The sequence below is a fragment of the Cheilinus undulatus genome, linkage group 6 (genome assembly GCF_018320785.1).
Source record: "Cheilinus undulatus linkage group 6, ASM1832078v1, whole genome shotgun sequence".
NCBI classification, from domain to species: Eukaryota; Metazoa; Chordata; class Actinopteri; order Labriformes; family Labridae; genus Cheilinus; species Cheilinus undulatus.
This window is the reverse complement of record NC_054870.1, coordinates 1,185,307-1,204,486: the sequence shown is the minus strand read 5'-3', so window position 1 is coordinate 1,204,486 and position 19,180 is coordinate 1,185,307. Positions and strand designations below refer to the sequence as shown.

General features: G+C 39.8%; 1 protein-coding gene across 9 annotated transcripts in view; it reads right to left on the bottom strand.

The window, feature by feature from the left end:
• The window catches only part of birc6 (baculoviral IAP repeat containing 6), a 195,757-nt gene that overhangs the window by 18,110 nt on the left and 158,467 nt on the right, over positions 1-19,180 (bottom strand). For all 9 annotated transcript variants that reach the window (XM_041789459.1, XM_041789462.1, XM_041789463.1 and 6 more), the window contains exons 68-71: positions 18,673-18,890; positions 14,861-15,022; positions 7,784-7,861; positions 4,558-4,746 (exon numbers count right to left, since the gene is read on the bottom strand). In XM_041789459.1, the coding sequence (XP_041645393.1) occupies positions 4,558-4,746; positions 7,784-7,861; positions 14,861-15,022; positions 18,673-18,890 (647 nt within the window). The remainder of the gene's footprint in view (positions 1-4,557; positions 4,747-7,783; positions 7,862-14,860; positions 15,023-18,672; positions 18,891-19,180) is intronic.

Here is a 19,180-nt window from a genome sequence, read left to right as displayed (position 1 = left end):
TGTAATACTGTGTAATACTGTTAATACAGTGTAATACAGTGTAATACTGTAAATACAGTGTAATACATTGTAATACAGTGTAATACTGTAAATACAGTGTAATACAGTGTAATACTGTGTAATACTGTAAATACAGTGTAATACAGTGTAATACTGTGTAATACTGTAAATACAGTGTAATACAGTGTAATACTGTGTAATACTGTAAATACAGTGTAATACAGTGTAATACTGTGTAATACTGTAAATACAGTGTAATACAGTGTAATACTGTGTAATACTGTAAATACAGTGCAATACAGTGTAATACAGTGTAATACAGTGTAATACTGTGTGATACTGTTAATACAGTGTAATACAGTGTAATACTGTGTAATACTGTAAATACAGTGTAATACAGTGTAATACTGTAAATACTGTAAATACAGTGCAATACAGTGTAATACTGTGTAATACTGTAAATACAGTGCAATACAGTGTAATACAGTGTAATACAGTGTAATACTGTGTGATACTGTAAATACAGTGTAATACAGTGTAATACTGTGTAATACTGTAAATACAGTGTAATACAGTGTAATACAGTGTAATACAGTGTAATACTGTAAATACAGTGCAATACAGTGTAATACAGTGTAATACAGTGTAATACAGTGTAATACTGTGTAATACTGTAAATACAGTGTAATACAGTGTAAAACTGTTAATACAGTGTAATACAGTGTAATACTGTAAATACAGTGTAATACAGTGTAATACTGTGTAATACTGTAAATACAGTGTAATACAGTGTAATACTGTAAATACAGTGTAATACTGTGTAATACTGTTAATACAGTGTAATACAGTGTAATACTGTAAATACAGTGTAATACAGTGTAATACAGTGTAATACTGTAAATACAGTGTAATACAGTGTAATACTGTGTAATACTGTAAATACAGTGTAATACAGTGTAATACTGTGTAATACTGTTAATACAGTGTAATACAGTGTAATACTGTAAATACAGTGTAATACAGTGTAATACAGTGTAATACTGTAAATACAGTGTAATACAGTGTAATACTGTAAATACAGTGTAATACAGTGTAATACAGTGTAATACTGTAAATACAGTGTAATACAGTGTAATACTGTGTAATACTGTAAATACAGTGTAATACAGTGTTATACTGTAAATACAGTGTAATACAGTGTAATACTGTAAATACAGTGTAATACAGTGTAATACTGTGTAATACTGTAAATACAATGTAATACTGTAAATACAGTGTAATACTGTAAATACAGTGTAATACTGTGTAATACTGTGTAATACTGTAAATACAGTGTAATACTGTGTAATACTGTGTAATACTGTAAATACAGTGTAATACTGTGTAATACTGTGTAATACTGTAAATACAGTGTAATACTGTGTAATACCGTGTAATACTGTAAATACAGTGTAATACTGTGTAATACTGTAAATACAGTGTAATACTGTAAATACAGTGACTTCTGATGGTGTTATCAAAGATGAGGACTTCCTGTAGGCCAGCCAAACTACTCTGATCTGATGATAAATATTCCATTTCTGTCAACTCCCTCATCAGAGAAGTACACCTGTTCATACACTAAAGAGCTTTTATTTTGAAACATATCAGAAAATGAGGTATTTCCAATAGTAAAACAAATCATATCCTAAAACAAAGAATCACACAAATTCAGCTACGAGCTACAGCGTCCTGAATAGCGACGTAAAAACGTCTTTCTCTGATGTCAGAGCTGAGCTCAGGCTTGTTCAACACAAAATGAAGAAGATCTTCTACTAAAAACCTGTGAGAGCGACGCTCCTCATATACTTTTATCGCACTAACTCGAGTATCTTTACTCATGGTCAAGGTTTAGTCACAGGTTATGAGCTTTTGAGGATATAACTGTGATGGAGACTCTCAACCCCCCCAGATTAAGAAAAATATCACATTTTAAGTGTTCATGAGGGACACAAAGAGCATGACAGCATTTTCTTTAAATGGTCAAACTGAAAATGTCATGAGATAGTTGATTTCATAAATAAAATGTCTAGAATATTAGATCATTCATCCTGTGAAATGCTCTGATTTTACTTAGTGTGGCTGATAAAGGGGAAAAGAAGAGTGACCGGTAGGTTGTATAATCGATCAGCCACATTAGCAGGTTGATAGAAAGTTGATTTCCAACCCTGGTCCGGTCCAAAGATCAGCTGTTTGTTCCACAGCTGCAGTCGTCTTTGGGAATGACGGCCTTCAGAGCTAAACTGTTAGCTCGTGTTGTTTTATGGGGTTTATAGGTTAGGAATCAGAATCTTTGGCTGCTTTTATTACATCAAGAATGAATGACTGGATAAAATTAGAGCAGTTAATCAGGCCTGAAGATTGATTGTGAGACTGTAATTAAAAACATGAATACTGATCAAAACAAACATGTTGGCATATTTTTATCCAAATGGACTTTAATAACTCAACATGCAGATAGCTGAACCATGTCCCAGCTTTTTCATCTCACCTACAGCCTATGTTTTTCTCATGTATTCCCGTCAAACAGATTGGATCACTTCTCTTATTTTCCCTCTGTCCGCCCCCTCCCCTTCTCTCATTTTCCTCTCCAAAGCCCTCCTCTTCTTCCGTTCCTCTTTCTTGACAGTTCTGAATGCGCCTGCTGTGGATGAGCAGGTTGAAAGATTGTTATCTTCCCTAGCGCTATCTGTCTCAGCACGGACCATTTAGAGGATCACAGGAAATCAAAAAACGGTGTGGTAGAGAGGGGGAGGAGGGCGAACCCACCTCCAGACCATGTCATCCACCAGGGATTTAATAAGAGGAGTATTATCAGACAGAGATCCCACACAACAAGGCTGTCCTCTCCTCTCTCTGGTCTGACATAGTTCAGAAAGGTAGGATAAAACTTAGACACATTTCTTTAAAAACATGTTGTGATCATTTCTCAGCCTGTTATATGATAAGGTTACAGTCAAACGCTACCATCAGTCACTGAAACCTTGAGCTGATTTGTATTTAAGTACTTCAGTCTTTGAACGTGTTTTTATTCTGTGGAAATTAACTTCTCCTCACTGCCACAGAGGCGGGTGGATTCAAAAATCTATCAGCCACTTCATTTCAATGAACAGCAACAGACTGAGGTGTAATAAAACCATTAAGACATACAGTTTTAAAGTTATTGACGACTTTATAAAGGAAAATACCGGCATGCTCATATGAATCTGAGGCTGGTTTATGAGCTAGTCATGAACTTATTAGACTATCACTGTCACACAGGTTATGCTGGACAGTGTTACTGTGTTATCACATATAATAAAGCTACATTTTCCCTCTGCCAGAGCAGTGCAGCCAGCATCTGACTCTCATAGAGTGGCTGCCTTCAGTCATCTAATCACAGAGTTTCATTCATCACTATTTCAGACCAGAATCTAGGACCTTAGACCTCTGCAAGCCCATTAGCATCAACTCTAGCTAACATGCTAATAGAGTTAACATTATTCAACAGTTTAAACAGGATGATAGAAGTCATGTCTGATCCGACCCCCATTCTGAGTTCAGCAGTTCACTGGGATGAAGACTCAGGGTCGCTCAGATCAGGCTGATCATTCATGTGTGCCCATTCCCCACACAACTGTGATTATAGGTACAAAAAAGAGGTGCAAATAGGTTGGGAAATAAGTCTGTGTATATAACAATATGTCATTCTGTTGCTGCTGAAAATGTAGCTGAGAATTTTTAGATTATTTCCAGGACAGCACAAGACATTTTTCTTTTTCTGTCGTTTTTCCTATGATTGGAAAATTGGTCAACCTTTTCCAGGATAAACAGAAACCCTGAATATAAAACTTCAGTGTGCATTTTATTTAAGATTTTCACAGAAGTAAACATTAAGGGAAAGGAAAGGTCCTCTCCAGAACAGATGTACAATAATATATGAATAAAAACTGGAGTCTGTGAACACTGAGCGCCTACTTCCACTGCTGGTGGGCGCCGGTTTGTTAAGTGTCTATTGGAAATTAGCTGATCAACTTCATACAAATTCACACACATACGCCATTGAAAGATACTGAATTTAGTGGCTAACACTTAAACGAATGACTGCAGGAGCTGGGGATCAACCCCAACCTTCTGGTTTAGAAGCGACCCACTCAACCACTGATCCACAGCGGCCTGAATTAATGTTGGGACTCCCCTTAGTCAAAAGTGTCGTGTGTTAGACTAGCTCTACATGAAGTTGTGACGTATTTCAAACACTCTTGATGAATGCCTGAGCATACTGTAAACATGACTGATGCATCATACCCTATCATTTCCAGTAGTTTTGTCTTAGGATGTTCGAGTGCAGTGGTGGACACTAAGATTTAACCAAGCATGTGCTTTGAAGGCCAGTGCTGTGCATGCCTCTTACAAAACCAGGCTGTTTTGCCTGTAATGCAAGAGCAGCACTTAGATGACCGATAATGGCGTCTGAACGTGTGAGAGGTATCTGGTCATACACAGGAAAACCCTCAGCAGGACAACAGGGATTCCTACCTCCTTGAAGCATGGAGAAGGGTTGCGCATCTGCTCCAGCATAGCCCACTTGACCGAGGCCTGTCGGATGTTCCCATCGTATTCCCGTGAGCTCTGGGTGCCACTTGGGGTCCCACGGGAGCGTTCATATCCGGGCTCATTGAAGTAGGGCTCAGCCACCAGAATGAGGGACTGCACTGACACCAGCACCTAAAGCAGAATGAGAGGTTTAGAAGAAGTTAGGGGGTGGGATGAAGAGACAAAAATCTCACACAAGCATCAGCCTCGTGTTGAAGCCAATGCAGATGTACAAAAATGGGCAGGTCCACTTGAGACTAGCTGCAAAAGCAAGTCTTATAAATACTTGTATTAGAACGTCAGCTCTGACAGGAGAAAACAAACATGTTTACAGCCTGGTTAAACATGCATTTGTGTGAAATTCTCACTCCCTGTTGGCTGAACTGTTCCAACAAATGATCTATACGTTTTATTAAAGCTTTAACTTTTGCATTACAAGGAGCTGGTCTGACTTTGACAGCTGGGTACCATTAAAGGTGTCCAGTTCTTCTGTTTTATTTGTTTAAGAGGATCCAAGGCAGAAACTAGTCTTCCTGGGGTCCCTCATCAGCTGGTAGGGTATAATTCTTCATTAATAAAATAGCCCACATTCCCTCCACCAACCAAAGCCTCCTGACTAATCTTGGCAGTACTGGACACTTAGAAGAGTCAGACTGAAACAAGGGATGTTTTGGCACCATAAAGACATATCCTCTCATATTTCGTTATTAACAGCATGATTAATGCTGTCGCCTGTCTCAAGGAGACCAAAGACGTCCTCCTGCATCATCCCGTCCATTCTCAGACACTACTTTACCAACAATGATGATTTCAGGCTTGGAGGCCTGCCTGCTGGCGCAGCCATCAGAGGAGACTGATGACCTTCAACCAGTACGCTCCGTCTGCTTTAAACTGGGTTGCCAGTGTTCAGAGCGGATATCCACCCGTGCCTGATTCCAGCTCCTCCTGAGTCTTTCAGCCCCCTCCTTATTTTCCATTATTGATCTGCAGCCCACTAACTGGGATGATAATCAATGGAGACGTCTCTATGCACTCTCTAACCCCGCAAATGAGGGAATTATTAGAAAAAAGGAGGGGCCCTGGCTTGTTTGTTGTTGGATCAATATATATGGAAAATGAATACTCGCCTGTTCGCCAGTCTTCAAGATTTTATGTGTTTATCCAGAAGACTTTGCACCACTTTGGATCCCTAGTTCCTAATGATACACACATTTAAAGCCTCCAGGCTTTAGATGATAAAACCACAGATCAACTACTCTTTCCAAAAACCTTCATAAACACACATATTCCCACATCAATAAAGGATACTTTTAAAAACATGAAAACCTCACAGAAAACTGTTGCTTGACTTGAACTCAGCTTATTTGGGGACAGGATTACAACACAGGACGGTTAGAAGACTACCCAGCCTATTTCACTACTTTATCTATAGATAGACAGGTAGAGACAACAGATTTCTGAAACGCATCAGTTCTTACTGTGAATGCTAAATTCAGTTTCAAAGAATCTACAAAATAAGCCTGAGGATTTTCTTTAACATGCATAACTGACCTATGGCTAAGCCCTGCCCTCCAACACCACCAGCCAATCACATTTTTACTACTACCAGCAGCGTGAAGTTGAATAGCAGTATATAAGCCGAGTTTGAGACAACTTTATCGTCGAAGACAATCCTGCGGGCCACGGTAACGTTGACTCAGGAAAGGAGGTGGGTGGTGGGATTTGTTGAAGCAATGCTTAATCACAGAGTATCATTCCCCTTCATATACATACTGCTTTCACTTTCTTTGTTGTCTTGTTTTTGGTGTGTAATGTCTTTTAACTATTGTACAGCATCTTTAAGTTTTTGAAAAGTGCTTTATAAATAAAATGTCTTCAGGTGGAACTGTTCTCCCATCCTCTCAGAGCCCCTCTCTTTCCTCCTCTGAGAAAACAGCTGGAAGGTTTCTGTATTTGTTTGATTTTTTTCCAGTTGAATCCTGATAATATCGTCTCCCCCCCATGTGCTTCTGCGGCTCCTTTTGTTTTGCCGTTAAATTTCCATTTTCTGGTTTTGATGCTGTAATGTCCAGTCACTGAAACTCTCAAAATAATGCTTTCACACTGGGAACCGGACCGTTGTTTAGTGTGATCCGGATTGACACCACCTTATTAGGCCAGTGGTCTGGGCTGTGGTCCAACCAAATGATTTATTAGAGTCTTAACAGATTCTGAAAACCTGAGACCTCTTTCAGGACAACAAAAACTTATATGGCCATTTTTTCTGACAGTCCTTCTAAAGTTGAATCCAAAATTTGTGTCTTAACAAACTAGATATGATGGAATAAGGCTAACAATAGGCCAGTTCAGAGAAAAGGACATAAAACAGGGCTGCTAGACTAGGGCGAGAATCATAATCAATATTTTTTACTATTGACAGTGAGACTAATTTATGGTCTTGCTTTTAGGGGCCACAAATTCTTTACAAGGTAGTTCTATCATTTTTTTGTCGACCAACAGCTGCCTTTCTGTCATCTCCTTTAACCTCTCCCTTCACCCACTAGCTGAAGTACATGCTGTGGCTCCCTCTGCTCCTCACTTAAATTGAAGTGAGAGCATTTTGGTAGGCAGAGCACACACTACTGAACAAGAAGGGAGCATGTGCTCTGTTTTCTATAGATGGTGCACAGCAGCTGTTTAATTTCCATGACTGTGGGAAGCTAAATGAAACAGAAACCTCAGAAACTGCCCAGCTCTTCTTAGAACGAGGTGAAACCTGGGCTCGTACAAACCTCCATCAGGGACAAGGCTTCAAAACAGAGGACCTGCAGTATAAAAAGTGCTGACAGTCTTTTAAATTTAAGGCTACAGACAGATGGTGAATCTACAAACTGAGTCTGACTCCAGCATGAGTGATGTGTGTAAGCAGGCGTAACCTGGAGGTTTAAATGATACCGGTTTGTGTTTGGTTTGATTAACACCCACACACTGTCACCCAAGCAAAATAATAACCTGACTTGAAAAAGGATCCTTCATGTCAGCTGTCAAAACACCAAGCCCATTAATACAGAGCCCCCGGGTGGGGTAATGACAGGCCAGTGATAAACTACAGCCTGTGACACAAAGAGTCAGACGACAGCCCTGCTGATCCACTTAGACAGGTGACTGCCGTGATGGATCTTCAGCTCACCTGTAAAAAGCTTGAGGTCTGTGGGTTCCATTTCTCCTCTGGTCTCCCATGCCACGTGTTGAGGATACTTAAACACACCTGAACAACACAGACACATGAACACAAACACAGAAAGAGAGCGAGAGAGAGAGAGAGATATCAGTTTGTGGGTTAAGCCTGACAACACGCCATATAACAGACCAGCACCCTAACAGAGCTGGGTAAAAGTAGTAAAGCAACGCCTACCCAAGCATACCCAGAGTAAACTGAATACCGGATAAAAGCACACACAAGGTGTCCTCTGAAAGTTCAAGTTTCTTCTGGAACTGTCAGACTCACTGCAGCTGCTGGTGATATTGAGTAACATAACAACAAAATCTTTTTGTCCCATCTGGATTTTAATAGCGAAGCAGAAGCCTGTAGAAGAAGACAGGTATTAGCTGAAAACTCCACTGGACCAAAGCAGGAAGCCTTCCTAGTTAAGGGTCAAAGTTGATAACACAAGAGCAGAAAAGAGAATTTATACCTGTTTCATGAGGGAAATTACATTACACTGCATGTTAAAAATCCCAGGTACGTTTACCTTCAATAAAAAGGCCGAAAGCTTCAACCTACAGAAACCATCTTTGTCTCCAGGGAACATTGACACTTAGAGGAACCCTGTCCATAGTCAAGAACCACTATTAGTATAACAGGCACAGAAATAGAGGAAAAAATACAATCAAGTACGTTTTTGTAGCTTTTGCATTAAATATTGAGCTTGAAAAAATTATAAAAGGAACTAGAAATATGAACTTTAAACTAAAATTTTATCCTGCAATCATATTTACGTTACTAGAGACATTATTTACAGATCTCCCTATTTTTTATTAAACTGGCAGCGTGCCAGTCCTTATTTGGTTGGGGATAGTGACATAACAAGACAGGCGGGCCCTTCCCCTCAACCAAGGCCCTCATTGGCTACTGCTGACTCTAGACAGAGTAAGGAAGGTCTCAACTGGTAAGATGAGGTGTCAGTCTTAAGGTCAGAGGCTGGCAGACGTTAGCAGTAGAGCAATGCTAATAACTGTCCATCAATGATTATTATTATGATGGCAAACACAGGGGACTATTGACAACAACAACTGCTGATTAGAAATTATACCACGATCATATATCATGGATCTTTATTGATGTAATCCTGGTTTTGGACTGATGATTTGACTGGATTTAGATTGTTCAGTCTCTTTCTGATGGCAGGACTGTGTTTGATGGAATATTAGGAGAGACAGAATGGGAGTCTCTGCAGGTGATGTATGTCACTGCTATTGTTCTTAGATTTTTAGGCTGACATGTACAGACTGTGGCTGTGTTGCGGGTTTATGCTGGAATGGTTCACATGGTCAGAACCCTGAGAATCAGAGCAGAATGCAGCTATGTGGTATTCTTATGAACATTTTTCTTATAAATGCAATAGTCAAACTTCATCTATTTCCATCATTTGCCATGAAATTTAGTGTTTGAGCTGCACAGATTTTATAACCTTTCAAGTCTGGCTGCAGCTGATGCACAGGGGTGACTTTAATACCAGTTTAAGGACAGACCGTTAGTGCCACTGTATCACATTGTACAAGACCTTACATCAATGGTTCTCAAACCTCGGGTCAGGGACCCCCTTCAGAGATTTCAGAGTTTCATGCTAAAACACTCATATAAATAGTATGAAATAGTATGAAATAGTTCATATAACAGTCTTTTGTTAAAACATGTGCAGGGCCCTGTTGTTTGGGTTGAACGATAATTCTTGACTGAAATATATCACTGTTTTCAGTGTGGATCTGGGAACAGCCTCGGCTCTGTTTAGATACAGCAGGAAGGCTCAGAGGAAAAAGGTTAGAAACCATTGCCTTGCTCTATTGAAAATCCACCCCATTCCCTCTGTATTCACTCTGCAGGGGTAGTTTTACTGTTTAGAACATGCTGGAATACACAGAAACCTGGACCAGACTGACTTTTAACTGCTGTCCTGTATACTGTACTATAAACTGTGTCTTGGTTTCTTTAATTTCCTCAGATTCTATGTGCTATTCTACACACCATACCCATAATGACAATGTGAAAATAGTTTGTTTTACACTGTAGCAAATACGTTAAAAATAAAAAAACAAAAAAAAATCACATGTACATAAGTATTCACAGCCTTGGCCATGACACTCAAAAGCTAAGACTGGGTGCATCCTGAACCACTGATCATCCTTCAGATGTTTCTACAACTTGTTTGGAGTTAACCTGAGGTAAATTCAGTTGATTGGAGAACCATGGCCTCCATCATTCAAATGTAAATGGAAGATGTTTGGAACCAGCAAGATCTCCTAGAACCGGCCGCACAGCCAATCAGAGCAATCGGGGGAGGGGCCTTAGTTCAAGAACCTGATGGTCACTCTGACAAAGCTCCAGCATTGCTCTGTGAAGAAAGGAGAACTTTCCAGAAGGACATCCATCTCTGCAGCAGTCCACCAATCAGGTGTGTATGGTCGAGTGGCCAGACTGAAGCCATTCCTCAGTAAAAGGCACATGACAGCCTGGCTGGAGTTTCCAAAAGGCACCTGAAGGACTCTCAGACCATGAGAAACGAAATTCTCTGGTCTGATCAAACAAAGATTGAACATGTTGGCCTGAATGCCAAGCACCATGTCTGGAGGAAACCTTGCACTGCTCATCACCTGGCCACCAGTGAAGAATGGGGGTGGCAGCATCATGCTGTGGGGGTGTTTTTCAGCAGCAGGATCTGGGAGACTAGTCAGGGTTGAGGGAAAGATGAATGCAGCAATGTACAGAGACATTCTTGATGGTAACCTGCTCCAGAGGACCTCAGACTGGGGCGAAGATTTGTCTTCTAACAGGACAATGACTCCAAGCACTCAGCCAAGAAAAAAAAGGAGTGGCTTCACGACAACTCTGAATGTCCTAGAGAGGCCCAGTCAGAGCCCTGACTAGAACCTGAATCCTCTCTGGAGAGATCTGAACATGGCTGTGCGCTGACGCTCCCCAGGAGCTGGAGCTGAGAGGTTCTGCAAGGAAGAATGGGAGAAACTGCCCAACCTTGTAGCATCAAGACTTGAGGCTGTAATCACTGGCAAAGGTGCGTCAACAAAGAACTGAGCAAAGGCTGTGAATATTATGTATGCAGTATATTTTTGTTTATGTAATTTCTTTCTTTTTTTTTTTTTTTTAAATTCTTAATTTTTCAGTTCTGAAAGGCAGACATCAGAGCACAACACATACATACTGGAGTAACTGAGTTTCCTCTGCAATTCAGTCTTTTCTTTTTCTTGTTTAAGTATAAGGAACTAAGTGCAACTTGGGAGAGGTAAAGTGTGTACATAAGATCAACCAAAAATACACCATAAATAGTCTCAAGAGGTGAGATACCTTAAATCGTCACCTCCAAAAAGTCTCTCTGAATGGGTTTGACATATTTGACCCAGTTGGTCCATAGTTTAACAAAAATATCTTTTTATAGATGTAAACAAAAAGTAATTCTTTCCATAGCATAAATATCATTTACAATATTAATCCACTCTTGTATTGTGGGGGGTTCAGGAAGCAACCACCGTCTAGTAATAGCCTTTTTACAGGCAGAAGTCAACATGCCGAGAAGATACTTATCACTACTCCTAATCTGGAAATCAGCATTTCCAAAAAATAGGGTAGCAAAATGTAGAGGTATGTCTGATTCAATAATGGATTTTAATGTTTTATGAAACTCTAACCAAAATGATTTTATCCCTGGGCAATCCCACAAAATGTGCCAGTGGTTGGCCTCCTGAGACCCGCACTGCCTCCAACATTTGGTGTCCCCTCCTGCAAAATGTGCTTTCTGCTTTGGAGTCGCAAAAAAACGAATACAACACTTCCAATCAAATTCACGCCATATTTGGGAGTTTGTACATTTCCATACAAAATTCCAAATATTTGACCAGCTTTCACCTGTTATTGAAATATTACCCTCCCTCTCCCATTTCTGTTTGACATATTCTGTTGTATGTAATTTCTTTTTCATAAGGATCTTGTAGAGTTTAAAAATGATTCCCCTGTTTGAACAGTTTTGGTAAGCCCCAATAAATAATTTCAGTATTGGATCCTCAAAGTCTGATTCATTTCTTATATTATGGTCGAAATAATTTCTTACCTGAAGATATCTGTAAAAATCCACTTTTTCAAGACCGTGTTTTCTCTTTAAATACTCAAAGTCTCTAAATTGGCCTTTTTCTGCCAAAGACAGAAACGTTGTTATTCCCTTTGTGATCCATGACTTAAATCCATGGTCCATATAGTTAGGTTTAAAACCCGGATCATAAGCACACCACTGAATTATTTGTATTTTGTCATTTAGTTTGAACTCGTCTCTAATTATTCTCCAAATATTTAACTGGGATTTAATCAAGGGATTTTGCACAGTATCTAAAACTCTTCCTAGATTTTTATAAGCCAGCATTGCATGTATTGGAGGATTATTCATACTGGAGAGTTCAATGTCCTTCCACCTAGTTTGAAATGTTGGAGTACAGATATTTATCAGAGGCCTAATCGGCGTTGCATAGAAATAGGATTTAAAATGTTTTTGTAATTTCTAATAAATCTGCAAACATTTCAAACTAACTTGTTTCACTTTGTCATGTTTGGAGGTATTGTGTGTAGAATTTTGAGGTAAAAAATGACTTTAATCCATTAGGAACAAGGCTGTGACAAAACAAAACGTGGAAAAACAGTTTGCGGATGAACTGTATTCCACTGTCTGCAGTCTTTATTTGCTTATTCAGGATTTTTCAGCTTCTTCAAATCTCTGAAACAAAAACCTGTTGCATGGCTCCAGACGAGACGACATGCACCTGAGATGGACAGTTCTCTGCCCCATGCCTGCTCTGCTGCATCTGCTGCTGTCTGTGGCCCTGATGTGGAGCCCCAGGTATTCCTTATAGCAGCTGTCTAGGTCCATTATGGAAATACATGTAGACTGTCAGGGGCTGCTTAATGAGGTGCAGCAGAGGGGTGAGCTCCAGCACCTTGACCCCACAGTGGGGGAGGTGCACATATTCCTACATGTCTGTAGAAATCCTTGAGTGTCCACTTCCTCGATGAGAGTCTTAAATGACACTTCACTATCTGACAGACTTGGAAGGTCTTCAGATACGCTGGGTTGATTTAACACTACACCATAATATTTGTGTTTCAATGGACGGCAAGGCAAGTTCTTCCTTAGCTCACTCTGAAAAAGCACGCTCACTACGGAGAGGAATAAAAGCTAGCTTCAAGTCTACTCTCTCATTCCCGTTATAGAGACAACATGTCAAAACTACACATATGATACCAGTATTTTCAGAAAGCTGGGCAATACAGAAACACCATCGTCTCAAATTCAACATGATGTTAGAGACAGTTGGAATCAAGCTTACCACAAAAACTGAATAATTAAAGCGGACACGTACGGTCTGAGGATGAGCTCAAACACGGCTCTTAAGTAGAGGGGAGGGGAATGCTCAGAGTGTTAACACTAACCAGGAACGGTCCTCCACCGTGTATGATTCATGGGGACAGTTTACACATGTTTAGTCTACATCTCTTTTTAGGGTTATGATGAGTCTGGAAGGCAACAGTCAGGAAAAGTAATAAAATATTATTTACTGAGTGTTGAAATATAGAGAAAACACATTTAGGCGACTGTGATGACATACAAGCTCTCATAACAATCACAATCACGAGTTCTATTCACACAGTGTTATGCATTAAACGCACCATTTATCTGTTTTCACAGTCATTAATATTAACTTCACCCTTTATTCATGCAAAGATACATCTATAATAACCCTGACAGTGGTTAATATGCAGAGACTGCATGAGTTAGTAATGCACACCTCTGTTAAAATGACACTCTGTTGTGGTGTAGAAAAAAGTGAATTAACAAAATATAATTTGGAACCTTTCCCACCCTAATAAACACTAATAACATTTACAATCCAGTAGAAAAAACATGAAAATCATTTAGGAGGAAATAATCAAACAGATGAGCAAAAACCTGGAAAAATGCCCACCCCTACTAAAACTTCATTAAAGCTCCTTCAGTTTACATTCAGCCTTCTTGTGGAAGAGTTTACCTGGACACAGCCAAAGTTGGCCTCTTCCTTTCAAAAGTGCTAAAAATGAGTCAGATTAAAGGACCTCTGCTGTCCTCAGCCCTCTATAAATCAGCCCAAAGGTTTTCAGCAGGGTTCCGGTCTGTGCTCAGGCAAGATAAGATAAGATAAGATGTACTTTATTGTCCCCAAGGAGAAATTTGCCTTGGGCAGTAGTGCAACGTACACAGCTCAAAAATACACTGATGTTCAAACATCAAGGCCAGTCCAAAATGTGTATCCTACCATATCATGGGTATGGTGCTCTTTTGGTGATGTGCACCAAATCTACAGTGCTTAACAAATGTATCAGACCACCTGTCGTATCTGTCTCAGAGACCATCCAGCATCATGAAGTGCTTTAATGCGGACTCTTTCATTTTCAGTCAGCTCTCCATGTTTTACCATTTTGAACAGGAATGAGGAATTCCAAACTGAATTCACCCAAATTTGAGCCGGCTCACTGGGCTTCTCTGAGAAGTCAGAAATTAATCAAGCATAACATTCAACCACTAAAACTCATTTTTCTGTTCAGGAATGACAGTAAATAACTATAATTTGACATATTAATCAGAAATATTAATGTGCTTTACTATTTTTTCAGTTTTTTTGTAAATCAGTAAATTTGAAAATTCATGGATAACAATAATAATTCTATTTTAGCATTAAAAATATCATTTGGGTTAAAGAGCTTCTACATATTGGTGTATTAACCATTGCAGAAACATAAAAATGATTTTGGTAATTACCAATGCTGTTAATTTAGGGCAGCTGTGGCAGAAACCTGACTTTGGGTGGTGGTCTAATAAATTTGTTAAACACTGTATATATATATTTTAATATAAATACAGATTAGACCAACATTAATACTGAGTTAAACTTGGATCACGTTCACACACCCCTGATCAAACTAACTTTTACAGGTTTGAGGACTTTTTGGACTTACTTTGCCATCATTGTAGAGGTTAGGGTTGAAGCGCACGCTGTGTCCACCCGTTGTCTCCAGGTTGACTAAAGGAGGAGAGTTGGGATAGTCCTGGGGAAAGTACACATCGAACTCGAAGCAGCCGTTGGCATATGGTGTGTCTGCTGGGCCTGTGATTAGAACCTGAAAGCAGCGACAGGAGGGGCTTTAATACAAGCAGCCTGAGAAAGGTAGTTATTAATCACTCAGTGAAGGAGGGTTAATTAAAGAAGGAGTACGCTCTGATAACGGTACATATGGATTGAACAAGGGCCAAAAGGCAAAATATTAATGGAGAAATGGTGTTGACTCGATTTTAAGATCCTCCACAGCAACAACAATGTAATTAACCAGGAGGCTAAAGGGTGAAATTAGCTGAGCCAAAGAGAGCCGTCCTTTCTACAGCGCTCACAGCATTTACTAGAAAAACATTTATTTTCTCACTAAGTGAAATAGGCTAATTTATCAAATACACACAAGCACTTAGGACTGTAATCAGTCCTGAATTCCTGTGCTAATCTTCAGAAGTAAACACTATAAATGACTAAATAAAACCTTAAAGTAACCACAGATGCAGGGCTGTAGGTATTTAGGATTCAGCAGTGAGTTGTTAGAAAGCCACGATCACAAGATTCATCAGAAAAACCTGAGAGAATAATCAGTTATCAGCCATGAGCATTAAAGTCCAATTTCTACTACAAATCTACGCTGTGGCCATATTTTAGTGACCTGCACCTCTGAGCATGACAGAGTAGCTCTGCTTCACCCAACGCTGAGAACCAGTGGTTTCCTGGTCCTGCAATACTCTCTCTACTTTTTTGTGTGCTGGAAACCATGAAAAATACAAATAAACATATTATTTTAGAGTCAGAGCCACTAAATAGCCAACAGCAGTAGATTATACTGCGGTTATTGTAAAGAAGTTATCAATATCCATCAACTTCACTAGTAGAGATAAGAAATCTGCGCTTTTTAGAGTTTCTGAATTTTTTATCTCAGCTCAGTAATAAAAGCCTGTCTTGACTCTTCATTATATCTGTCAAACAAAAACAAAGATACAAGAAAGAAAAAAGTCCCTGAAACGGGAGCTAGCTCCTGATGTAGACCGAAAAGCCCGCTCTCAGATCAGGCTGAACGACACATCACCACTCCTCTGACACCCTGAAATGAGTTTTCATTTGAATCTAACCAGACCCAAACAGATTTATTAGCTCAGTACAAGAATATCAACATGTCCTTTTATAACAATATGATGGAGAAAAGCTGTTAAAAAGGCTCTGCTTGCATCTCAGCTATTGACTAATTAAGCTCACTGCACACAGCATGGAGGGACACCAATCTATGGAAACTGTGTGAGAGTTGGGCCACTGTAGACTTATTTCTACTGGATAATAATGGATGTAATGAAGTGCTTTTACTTGGTATCTGAATGCCAAAAATGCACATTAATGCAAACAAGACATGAGCGACATGGAAGAAGAAAACTGACTTACAGTATTGTCAGATTTTTTAAAAGTAGATCTGCTGAGTTTACTCAGAGAAAAGCAGTCACTCACCGCAATCCAGCGGACCAATTACAGGGCTTGTGACTGCAAAGTCATGATATGTAATTTATTTTTCTATGGGCTGCATTCTGGCTCAGCAATCAATCAATTTAAGTTTAGATTAAATTCCAACAAGTCCTACTGCGGGTTTCAAATCACAAATGGGTGCAAAATTCCTTTAACCAGAACTGGTGTCAGCGCTTTAACACCTTTTATTTGCAGCACAGATGTTATGCTCTACATCCAGCAAACATTAAAGCCTCAATTTTCTCTAGAAAAGTTTACCAAAAAAAGTTTACCCCTCACTCTTGTATATTTCTATTTCTAATTAAACCGACAGACATAAAGAAGATAATTCCCTTCAGTACAACAGTTCTCATTACATCTGCAATACGAGTAAAAATGACCGATTATCAGGTAGTATAATGCAAATCAGTCAATCTAATACTGTGATTTAAATAGAGAAAACAAAGTTATTCATACTGATGCATGCACCAGCTAATATCATCAACTTATGGGCCTGGCCTTCAGGAAAGAACAGTTCACGTTTAATCGATCTAATATGTTGGTTATAATATAGAACGATTTATTGCTTGTGTTTGTTAAAATCAATACGACTGGAGTCTTCGGGAGAGAAATTAAACTCGCCTAAACAGCTGCAGTTACAAAGAGGTGAACAGAGGGACTTCTAAAATCTGTTTTCTGTGATCTTCAGCTCAGACGTGAGTTCAGAATGATTGCTGTAAGACATAAATATGCATTTAAAATGCATTATCACTGTCAATTTTGTAATACTACAATTCAACACTGTTATCATACAGGGCGTGATATGAATTTTAAGTCCTATTGCCCATGCTATAGGTGCAGATTTGGAGCAGGTTTAACACCCTCACTAAGGGAACAACCCCCGAGGTTTTAACGCTTTAGGCTCCACATCAGTCAGTCAGAGTGGAGGACTGTCCTCAGACAGTGGTTGGAGCTAAATGCTGCCTGCTGGGGTCTTACAGGACACACTGAGGGGATGCAGTGTGGATGTGTTCTTTCAGAGGAGTACAAACATCCTGACACTTGTCTAAACCACTACATTGGTCTTGAGTAGTGCTGTCATGGTTTGTAACATTGAGATGAGCTGGCAACAACACTTGCAATATTTCTTGAGGGCGCTGAGCACCATTCATGCATTAAGTTTATTTTGACAGGAACAGTCAGAGCAAACACTTTTACTGCACTTCTAACCAAAGTCGGTTAAATCTGGTGGCGAGGCATTTCATGTCTAAAACCAAGCGTACTGCTGTCACAGGGTGGAACAAATGCATCGGTACTAATGGAAGGATGCAGGGCCGAGGTACAAAGATGTACTGACCCCTCACAGATCATGAGGTTTCCACCTCAGCTACCACTGCCCCCTTTCTGCTGATGCTAGCCCTGAGGCAGCGCTTTCTTAGGAAAGTTAATTTAGGTTTATATGAGGATGTTTGCATAACAAAAACAGTGGCAGGACTGGTGGCTGGGGGCAAAGATCTTTTCTTTTGAACCTGATATTGTGGCCAAGTCCTAAAAACCACTATCTTCGTCCTACTTTTAAAAAATAATTCATTTTTGCTTCAAGGTCTGCGCTCCAGCTTTAAAATGAAGCTTTTGGCATCCTGCTCCTAAATACCTGGTTTAAATAGCTTCTATGACTAATATAAACTCCTGTCTTCTATCTTGTAGTCCCTTCCCTCTTGGAGAGATTCCTGAGAGTGTATACTGAACTGACACTAATAAAAACGCTCTTAAAAGATGGCTGTAAACACTGCTTTTTATTCTATTTTTCTTCTGAGTTATTGGCGTGCTGCTGCAAAGCCTCACAGACTCCTGCAAAAACAAAGCTAAAGCAGTGAGGATTTTGACATTTAGCGGAGGAGACTTTGCCTTTAATTAACTTGTGGGGTGAGAGCCATTTATGAAATGTCACTAGGGGAATGAGTAAGAGCTGTCCATGACAAGTCCGAGGATAGAAACACCAGACGCTGACAACCCGTCACAACATCCTCATAGAAGACGCCCGTGCTCCAGCCGTCTGACTCACTTCTCAAAAATAGCGTTTTCTATTAATAACAGGGTACAGCCCCTTCTATTCAACATTAGTACCATGTTTTAACGACGTCACAGCACCGACACATAACTCTACCACGGTCATTCAACAGCTAGCTTGACGCCATGTCAGAAGTTTGCATCATAACCCAATAGAAGTGGCGGGAACCTGACCTTCATGATGTCAAGTCTCTCCTCGTCACAGCGGACGAAGACGCTGGAAAATGATGACAGGGGCAAAGAGGTGGACAGGGTGACTGCTTCCTGGGCCAGGCGACGGGATCTGGCCGCACTGTTGGTATCGCTGGCGTTCTTCACCTGAGACATGTAATGGTAGTTGACCTTAAACATCACTTTTCCATCCTCGTCCTCTGAGACCATCTCAAAGGTGTCTGAAAAACAAAAAGATCAGTTTTAGAAAGCTATTGGAGAAACAGTAGAGACAGACAGAATACCATTTTATGATTATTCATAAACTGCTACTACTGTAAACACTGGACCTTCATCAGGGGTTTGTTATTAGCCATGATCCAGTAGCCTCTGGCAACCAGAAACGCCACCAAATATAACTCACCATCAAGCGGTACGCGCAAGAAAAGAGTGTTTTCCAATGCATTATCAGGGATACCAAAACCTGCTTGAACCAGTATTTATTTTCTATAAAAACAAGATACTTATCCCA